A 9,673-nucleotide genomic window follows, 5' to 3' on the forward strand; every position below is an offset into this window, starting at 1 on the left:
CAGGACCGCCTTTGGGCACTTTGTGGCGGGCCGCCCCCCAAGTCCTAGTAAGTGAATTAGCATCTCAGAAGGGCGCTCCCCGCGGGGCTGGTACTGATCAGGGTCAGCCGGTGTGTTTGCCTGCGACTGTTGGGGGGGGGTGGTTAATTGAGTGTCAGTCTCGGCCAGTGTCGTCTCGCTGGCGCCGGGCGCTTTTGGATTTGCTAATTTTCGTTAAGTGTCTGTGGCCGGCTACTCGTCCCGGCTACCCGGGAGAACTCGGCGGCTCCTGCTGACCGACAGCCTGTCTGTCTGGGCCTTATTGATCACCCGGCGGGGCTGACGCGCGGAGGGGGCGGGGGGAGGGCTGAACGCGCCCCCTTCCGGCCCCGCCGCCCGGACGCCCTCTCCGGGCGCGCGCCGGCCCGCGGGGCTCACGCCGGGGGCTGCCCCCGCTCCCCCGAGCTCCCGAGGCGCGCCGCGCGGCGGGAGGGGTCTGAAGGCGGCCACGCGGGTCACTCGCGAGTTTCGGGGAACGAGGAAGACCTGCGCTGGCGCACGCCGGCCCGAGGCAGCGCGGTGAGGGTCACGGAGGCGGGGGCCCGAGGCACGGCCTGAGGCCCGGCTCAACCCGCCGCTCCCGAAGGTCACGGGCGCGCGGCCTCCGCGAGGGGGAGCGCGGGAGACGGCCGGCGCCGTCCGCAGCCCAGACGCCGGCGCCGCTCGGAGCCGCGGGGCAGCGCCCTCAGCCCGCGCCCGGCCCCGCCCCCCGGCTGCGGGAGGAGCGGCTGGAGCCCGGAGGCCAATCGGACGGCGCCGGCGCGGCCGGGGCGGGGCGGGGCGGGGCGGCGCCGGCCGGCTCCCAGCGCGGGGCGCTATTTACGGCGAGGAGCCGGCCTGATCCGGGCGGGTGCAGGCGGCAGCTCGCGGCGGGAGGTGTCTACGCGCTCCTGCGCTCGCGCCTTCTCCGAGTGGCCGGCCGAACGCAGGGAGCGGAGCCGGGCGCCCACCCCGACCGCCGCGCCGAGCGGGAGGAGCGGAGGAGCGCACCCTGCGGAGTCGGACCCTGCCCCGCGCGCCCTCCAGCCGCGCTCCATGCTCCGGCCGCGGCCCGGCCCCGCGCCCCGGGCAGCACCCATGCCCTGCGCGCGCCGGGAGCCGTAGGCTGCAGCTGCGCCGCGGCTCCGGTAGCCGGCGGGGGCGCCGCGGCCGTGGGGGGCGTCCATGGATCGCCACTCCAGCTACATCTTCATCTGGCTGCAGCTCGAACTCTGCGCCATGGCCGTGCTGCTCACCAAAGGTGGGTGCCCGCCGGCCAGCCGGCGGGGCGCGCGCTCCCCGGGGAGGGCCGCGGGATCCCGGGGCGCCCGCCGCCAGGGCTTTGTTAGCGGCGGGAGAGGCGGCCTCCCGCGCGGGACCCGCAGGTCGCGACAAGTTGCTCGTCCTTAGATGTCGCGGCGGTGGCTTCGCGGCCGTCCCCGGGTGTCCCGGGCCTGACGCGCGGAGGTGGAGTGACAGCCTGCGGGCGAGTAGTTGTCAGTGTTTGTGCAGGTCGGCCCGTCGTGAACTTCCGAGCGCTGCAGCCGGGGAGCGGGGCCCGAGTGTGGGGCGGAGGCGGCCGGGAGGGACGGCGGACCCCGCCCCCGTCGCCCTGTGCCCGCGTGTGCGCGTCTCCGTCGTGAGTGTGTGTCTCGGTGGTCTGCGCGGCTCTGTATTTGAGTGTGTCTCTGCTGCGAGTGCGTGTCTGTATTGCAATGTCTCTGTCCGTGAGTGTGTGTCTCTGTATTTCAGTGTCTCTGTCCGTGAGTGTGTGTGTGTCTCCGAGCGAGGGTGCTTGTGAGCCCGCGAGCGTGTGTGCCGTCCGAGGGGTGTGCGTGTGTGCAGGAGTGTGGGCTGTGTTGCTTCTCAGGGGTTGGGAGGTGTGGGCTCTGTCAGCGGTCGTGTTTCCCACTCACCTCATATTTTATAAACGCTACTCAAAAAAAAAAAAAAAAAAAAAAAAGCAGCGGTCGGTTTCTTTATTTCCCTGCAGGCTTTCGCCGTTTAGGTCGAAATAACCCAAACAACTGCCTCTGGGTTTCAAGGTCCCCCAGCCTCGGTCGCCAGGAACTCTCCCTGCTGTTTGCTCTGCGAACAGATACTTTTTTTTTTTTTTTCGAACAGATACTTTTTTAGAAAATAGGAAGCATTTTTAGCTTTTTCCACCCCGCATCCCACGCCCCCTTTCCTCTAATTGCCATGTAGCAGGCATGAGGTTGAAGGATAAGCCAGGCCAGCGAGGATGATGTGCTACAGTATTTATTTACTTAGCAAGGAAGGCTGTAATCAACCCTAAATAACAGCCCTCGCGGCGTGCAGAGGGGAGCCTCCTGGCCCTATCAAAGGCCGGCCGAACGGGGCCGGACTGCGGCTGACATAAGTCGCAGATACCGAAACTATGTGCCTGATAATGATATAATTAGGGGATCAGAGGTTTCTGACTGCTGCGGACTTCAAAAGCTTTGGAAGAAGCCCGCAGTCTCTCCTGTAGCCGTCCGGACTGAAGCAGACATTTTTGTGTAATCACCGCATACAGTAACGAGAAAGGGGGGCAGACAGAAGAGCATTGTTCCCTGTTTCAAAATACCAGTCCCCTCCTGGCCCTCCACGTGCCACAGGAAGAAACTTCATGAAACGGCAGAAATAGAGTTTTAATACAGTAACACAAAAGTCCATTCAACTTGCTCAAATGTGGCTCCAATTAAAAAAAAAAGTTGTTAGAGCTTTCCTAGTTACCTGTCAAAATTTTATTAGACTGTTTTAGGTCACTGAAAATACCGTCTTTCAAATAGGCTCTCGTAAACATTGAAGCAGCATTCTCCTTGTATTCAGCTTTTTTTTCTGCACGGGGTCTGAAGTGACTGGGATCAAAACTGACTTTTAATCTGTTTTATGTCTGCCTTCAATCTGCATGTGGAAATTGTCAGACTTACGGGTCTGCAGTCATCTCCACTTAAGACCGGTGAGCTTTATGCGAAGGAGCAAGCAAGCTTGGAAGGAGTAGAGGACTTCTGCAAAGCAGGCTTCTGACTGGAAGGTCCTACTTACTGGGGAAGGGACCTGGGCCCGGACCAGGACAGGAGCAAGACCCCCGGCTTTGCGTGGTGGCGCTCAGGTTGCCGAAGATCTGTGTGTAGTTGGCTGGTTTTTTAGACCTGAAGCCTTAGCACATGCTGGTGAGAGCTGAGCGTTCGGTCCGGTGGCCTGGAATTTGGACGGATAGTTAAATGAGACCTCTTACTCAGGCATTCATGGGAGGAGGGAGACAGGCGAGGCTGGCAAGAGGTTTGTAAAGCCATAGTGCCCCTTTGGTGTTGGTGTTCGGTTTCAGGGCGGCGGTTTCTGTAACCAGGCCGAACTTCAGATGAGGAAGCTGGGGAGAGGTGTGTACCCGAGTTCAGTTCACAGCAGCTTCAGCCGTGGCAGGTGACAGTGGCCGCGGTCCACCGGGTCACATAGCGTGTGAGCGAGCGCTCCCAGAGCCAGAGAATTTCAACGAGAAGTTGACGTGGAAGCCTCAGATCTTGAGCTGTGACTTCAACTCACAAACTAAGTTTTATAAAGGAAACTTTTAATCACTTCCTGTAGAAAAATTTGAGGTTTCCTTAAGGATTTTTCATTCAAGCAGCAGAGGCTTTTCCGTTTCAATGTTTCCCCTTTTAGATCCCATGTTGAATTACACATAAAACTGGGGAGCCTGGGGCGGGAGAAGGCCGGGGGTGGCGGGGGGGGGGGGGGTGGGGGGTGGGGAGCCTTGCAGTTTTACCCCCTCCTGCCTGCTCCCAGTTTTATGACTTTCCATTTGGGCTGAAAGAAATTGACTTTGGCAAGCAAACCACTAATTGTAAACTGCCTAGTTCCTGTTTTACAATATACTGACTGAAAGCTCCCCTGCATGCGTAGATCTTTATAGGCAGAGTTTGCCTTTTCTAGAGAGCTTGCAAATAGCTACCCAGTTCCATAGTTTTCAGACCCCCTGACCGGAGCAACTTCTAGATTGCTGTGTTGCTAGTTAGTAGCTTTATGAGGTGTTAGCTAAAGCTCTTACATCTCGGTGCAGCCCTTTGAGGTAGTAACCAATGCAGCAGCTGCGATCAAATACTTACACTGACAGAATCTAAAAGTGAAGCGTTTCATGTTGTACGGTCAGGTAGGATTAAATGAGTAAATAATGTAATTTACCTTACGGTAGGAGAAATTATGGGGATGATTATTTTGCTTCAGAAGCAAAAGTGTTATTTTTCATTATTTGCTAACTTATCCTAAATTGAACTTTTCTCTGCTACGTGGATTAATACATTTCTAACATGATATTTCCCTGGCTTGGGATTCAAGCACCGGCTTGCACAAAGGGCTTTCCCCGTCCACGTGGACTGCCCTTCGAAGCCCTCAGCTGAATATTCTCTAAAGTGAGTGTCTTTGAGATTGAGGGTTTAGCAGTTGGTTAAGTGGATGCCTTATCTGGCCTCTGAAGCAGTTTGATGCAGTTTCCCCTTGTTTTCAGGTGAAATCAGATGCTACTGCGATGCCGCCCACTGCGTGGCTACTGGTTATATGTGTAAATCTGAGCTGAGCGCCTGCTTCTCCAGACTTCTTGATCCTCAGAACACAAATTCCCCTCTCACGCATGGCTGCCTGGACTCTCTCGCAAGCACAGCAGATGTCTGCCAAGCCAGACAGCTCCACAACCACTCTGGCAGCACTGCGCCCACGCTGGAGTGCTGCCACGAGGACATGTGCAATTACAGGGGGCTGCAGGACGTCCTTGCCCCTCCCAAGGGGGAGGCCTCAGGTAGGCAGAAGCCCTCTGACCGAACCCTTGCCTGGTCTCTAGGCTTGTGACAGCCGTGACTTTGCCTGCCTGCTGCTGATTTTGTTGTTAGTGTAATTAGGGATATAGCAGAGGGAGAAGCGTGGCTGGGGGCAAAGGAGCATCTCTGCTGGGGAGCTTTCGTGTCTGCGTGAGCGTTAGATGTCTGTCTGCATAATGGGTTTTGCCTGTTTTTCCAACATTTCGAAGCCACTAAGAGACCATTACTAATCGGTAATGACAGTTGGTAAACAAATGTTTTGGGAAGCTTCTCTGCCACACTGGCAACGTTTCTGTTCTAATACTGATTGAACTGTAAGCTGCTCTTTAATGGGATGCCACGTTGAAAACGGAGGGCTGCTCGCGAATATCTCCAGGAGGGCTTGATGATTTTGCTTGTGTTCCTTTAGGACAAGGGAGCGGGTACCAGCATGAAGGGAGCGGGAACCTCATCAGCAAAGTGCAGGAGCTGGCGTCCTCCAAAGAGCTGTGGTTCCGGGCCGCAGTGATTGCCGTTCCCGTCGCGGGGGGGCTGGTCTTAGTGCTGCTGATTATGTTGGCCTTGAGGATGCTGCGGAGTGAGAACAACAGGCTGCAGAGCCAGCGGCAGCAGATGCTGTCCCGCCTGCACTACAGCTTTCACGGGCACCACTCCAGAAAGGGGCAGGCGGCGAAGCTAGACTTGGAGTGCATGGTGCCCGCGCGCGGCCATGAGAACTGCTGTCGGACCTGCGACAGGATGAGACAGGCTGATCTCAGCCACGACCGGATCCTGTCGCTTGTGCACTGGGGCGTGTACAGTGGGCGCGGGAAGCTGGAGCTCGTATGACGGGGCCTCACGGGACTGGCCTTCTGGGACCCTTTGAGTTCTGCTGGACAGGAGCACTTTATCTGAAGAAAAACAAACTCGCGTCATGACCTTCGAGGGATAGAATGACCTCTGCAAACAGAATCTTGGATAGTTCTTCTGAAGGATTATTTGCACAGACTTAAATACAGTCAAAATGTATTATTTGCTTTAAAAGTATAAAAAGCAAAGAGAAGACTCTGTACACTGTTACCAGGGTTATTTGCATCCACAGGGAGCTGGAATTGAGTACCTAAATAAAAGGAAGTGTGCTCTATGTAAGCTCCCACATCTTGATTTATCACAGAGATTGAAATATATATATATATATATATATATATATATATAGTCTGAAATCTAGCAGTGTCTTGTCATAAGTTAAAAACTAAGCAGGAAAGGTAAGGAACTACATGTTAATTATACAAATGAAGACCTATCATTGCCCAGAGTAGGATCTCAACTATAGATTTTGGCTTAACTTTTTTATTTTTATTGTTTTTTCAAACAAGACCAAGATCTTGTTTTTTTCTTACATGGCACGTGTGTCATTTTCTTACAGTGTGGAGAATTTCTAAATGTGTACTGCCCATCGTTCAGTGTCTTACCCACAATTTTTTGTTAGGATAATGCTGGTTTTTAACTTTCATCTAATAGAAATCAGAAACTTATTTATACCAGGTCAGATATCACTGATCAATTTCTGAAGTTGCCTTAGCAAAGAGTGGTATTTATCAACTTGATCTAGGTGCTCTGGAATATGTTTTTAAATGTGTCTACCTCCAATCAAAAAAGGAAAAAAAGCTTACTAAATGAAACTTTTTTTTTGGTAAAGTAGGTCACTGTCTACTTTTACTTCTCAATTCATCAGTTTATTCTGTCTCAAACCTAATTAAATATTTTGGACCTCAAATTAGCCAAACATGATGGTACCATGTTCCTAGTTTTTAAGCCTTCCTTCCGCACAGTGTTATTATTATTTTTTTACTTCTCAATCTTTAGAAAGAGTTTCAAGAGTGAACGTTATATATCGAGATTTAAATAACAATTTCCTCCCCAAATGAGTCTTCTCTTAATATAATCAAATAGACTTGATTTTAGCCACTAACACACTATATAACAGTGTTTCCACTCCTGGAGGACTTCGGCAATATAGCCCAGCCTGAATTTAAACCCATGCCACATTTGTTTACTTTTTCCCCCCAGATGGGTCTTTGTTATCTTAAATGTGAGAATAATTTGTAGGTTCTTTTCTCAGTTCTTTTGTATATTTGAAACTTTTGCTTAAAAATTAACCTATAGCCTGCATATTTGAGTACATGTGGGGTTTTCTTTTACGAATGTTAAAGGATTTTTTGCATTTTTTTCTGGGATATTTTATGATCAGTATAATTTGGGTCCCTTAAGAAGACAGGTGCAGTCGCCCAGTTGATGGAAGAATCTGAGTTGAAATGACTAGTCTAAAAATGAATACCTAGGTTATTTAGTAACTAATGGACCACAGCCCCAAACAAATTAGGCTATGGAATAAATATGCGTTTTAATAAATGGCATTCGTATTGTGCTTTTTGAGATTGACAATTCTTGCACGCATGACTTACAATTTATAAAAGGTATTAAGTTTTATGTGTGTCGATTTTTGAGGGAGCCAAAGAATTTTGGGGCCTAACTCTCCAAACCTAAGAGAAGAGAATGGATCAAAATGGCCAGTTGGTGAAATTTCCACCCTCACCGCCTCTTCCAAGCTTTAGATCAAATTACAGTAATTTTGTAGCCTTCTACAAAGTCTAATTTTGAAAGACTTCTTGCCCCTTCTGCATTCTCGTGTCAGGGAGCGCGTCACGCAAGTCCCATGATGCTGAAGCGGCCTGTCCCCTTGCTTGCCCTGCTCTTATTCTTTATTCACCCCATTTCTTCCAAATACCAGTTAACTAGGAACTCAGGAATTCATTAGGAAATAAATAGAACAGTGAAGGATTGAAATTTATACTCTTGGAAACACTTTGAAATCAGTGAATTCCATCCTCCGGGAAGGCCTGCGTCTGGGCTGGTGCTGAGGTCACGGAAGTTTAGTGGCAGGTGAATACAAAGTGTCTCCACGTGGTTCTGTTTGGGCTGAGCTGCTTCCGGTTCTTTCTTCCGTAAAGGAGGCTGTTTACACCTCCCTGTTGGTGGGACGGTGGCTCTGTGCTCAGGGTGTCCTCAAGTTGTAGCCACGTAATAGGCGGGACCTGTCTCTTTCCGTAATAACGAACCCTCTTCCTTTGCTATCTCTTTATTTAGTATTTGTACACGTTCTTGCCACCAGTTTTAAAGTCGGATCTGCGCATAACTTGGACTTTTGACGAAAATATTGCAGGTTTCTCCACTTTGATTTTTCTAAGAACTAAATATAGTGTCTACTTTTGGTTTCCTACGAGAGTGTAGAGGTTGCCAAGAGCGGAGATAAAGGACCCTTCATGAAATAATGACCTAGCTGATTCGGTGATGTAAGGATGGTGATGGATTTTTGTCTTTCCCTCATAGAGATGTTTGCCATTACTCTGAGGTGTCAGGACACGGCTGGGCTTACCAGGAACGGTCCTTGTTTAATATTGACATAGAACTACCCCCAAAAGTAATTTTCCCTTTCTAAGTGGAAATTTGCCCAAACCAGAGACAAATGGGACCAAATTTGCCATGATGTTTCTGTATGTACACCCCTTAAACATTCTGCCCCTTTTGAAAAAATTGATCTGTCCGTGGTTACATCTTTTATGTGATTTTTCCTCCCTTATTTTGAATGGCTCAGAGGCTTCCTAGAAATTGACTGGTGTGTCTCTAATTTCTGCTGAACTGATTTTATTAAAAACACTGCACCATAGGGGGTTTGACCTCCCTCCTAAAATACCAAACATGTCTGCTTTAGAAAATCACAAAGCTCTCCTCTGAAGAGCTTGTAAATCTGGTTTCAATATGGCTTGATTATAGACTAAAAGCTTGAAAGCAGTGGCATCTAGTATCATGAGTCTGGAACTAGCCTTTTTGGGGCCAGGACAGCTTTTTTTCCTTAGAGCCTCTAATTGTTCCTCTTCTGTGTCTCTTAGCCCACATAACTTTGAACATACAAAAGCTATGTGGTGTGATGAGGTTGAACTCATCCAAGTAGCAGTCAAGAGCACTTGGGGGTCTCACAGCCTGGGTTCCTATGCTCCTCTGTTCCCACTAGACGTGTGAACTTGGGAACTTGGGCACATTACTTAGGCTCTTTGGATACTCAGTTCCGTTACCCACACAGGGGGGGCTGTGATTACACTTTATTGTGATTGTTGTGAGGAGGTGTAGGAGGCGGTATTCCTGTTAATACACGAGTCTTGGATGAACTCAAGTCCCCCCACCCCAAATCCTCAAAATTGGAGAACTGGTACCTATTATTTATACAGTGGATATTTTTATTTTACTCTTTAGTATTTCAGATCTTTGCATATTTGAGGTGTGCAAGCCCTTCAGTTGCCTGCAGACTGGATTTAACTTTTTAAATATTCACTTTCAGTTGACTGCTTGTAGCCTCTCCTAGCTACAAATCATGTCGGTTTGTAATTGTTTCCTTTTGTAATAATCTAGATGGCTACTGATAAGAACATTTTCATTGTGTGTACCTATTCCGTTGCATATTTGACAGAAGGAAGTTCTCTTAGAGTTTCAGCTGCTCCAGGTGGTCAATCCATTGAGAAAACCACAAAAGCCAAGTTAGGTGACAGAGAGAGTCAGAATTGCTAGAACAGTTTGTGTCTGATGCATTCTGAGCAAGTGCTGCTATCAATTACAATTTGCCCCATAGGTGTTCCCGACAAAATACAGTGGTTCCACTGGTTTGGAGGACTTTGTGAATTTTGGCGGGGGGGCACCCTACTTAGTAAACAATCTACTGAATTTCCCTGGATGAAGTTAATTTAGTTAGTTACTCTGTGGGTCACAGCCCTCATGAGAAGAATGACTGCTGCAACACCAGCTCACTCACT

At 50.1% G+C, this 9,673-nt stretch overlaps 1 protein-coding gene across 6 annotated transcripts; it reads left to right on the top strand.

Moving 5' to 3' along the window:
* Positions 1-439: 439 nt before the first annotated feature.
* Positions 440-7,228, top strand: BAMBI (BMP and activin membrane bound inhibitor). 6 transcript variants are annotated; one of them, XM_055087709.1, is made up of 4 exons: positions 1,208-1,279; positions 2,012-3,303; positions 4,523-4,810; positions 5,239-7,228. In XM_055087709.1, exons 2-4 carry the CDS (start codon positions 3,246-3,248, stop codon positions 5,655-5,657), a joined length of 765 nt encoding a protein of 254 aa, XP_054943684.1. In that variant the 5' UTR covers positions 1,208-1,279; positions 2,012-3,245; the 3' UTR covers positions 5,658-7,228. The 6 variants fall into 6 exon arrangements, with proteins under 6 accessions (XP_054943687.1, XP_023972180.1, XP_054943684.1 ...); XM_055087710.1 differs by having other exon boundaries at positions 1,211-1,279; positions 2,946-3,303; XM_028495565.2 differs by lacking the exon at positions 1,208-1,279 and adding an exon at positions 4,354-4,427 and having other exon boundaries at positions 1,440-3,303.
* The last annotated feature ends 2,445 nt before the right edge of the window (positions 7,229-9,673 follow it).

The sequence above is a fragment of the Physeter macrocephalus genome, chromosome 11 (assembly GCF_002837175.3).
Source record: "Physeter macrocephalus isolate SW-GA chromosome 11, ASM283717v5, whole genome shotgun sequence".
NCBI lineage: Eukaryota > Metazoa > Chordata > Mammalia > Artiodactyla > Physeteridae > Physeter > Physeter macrocephalus.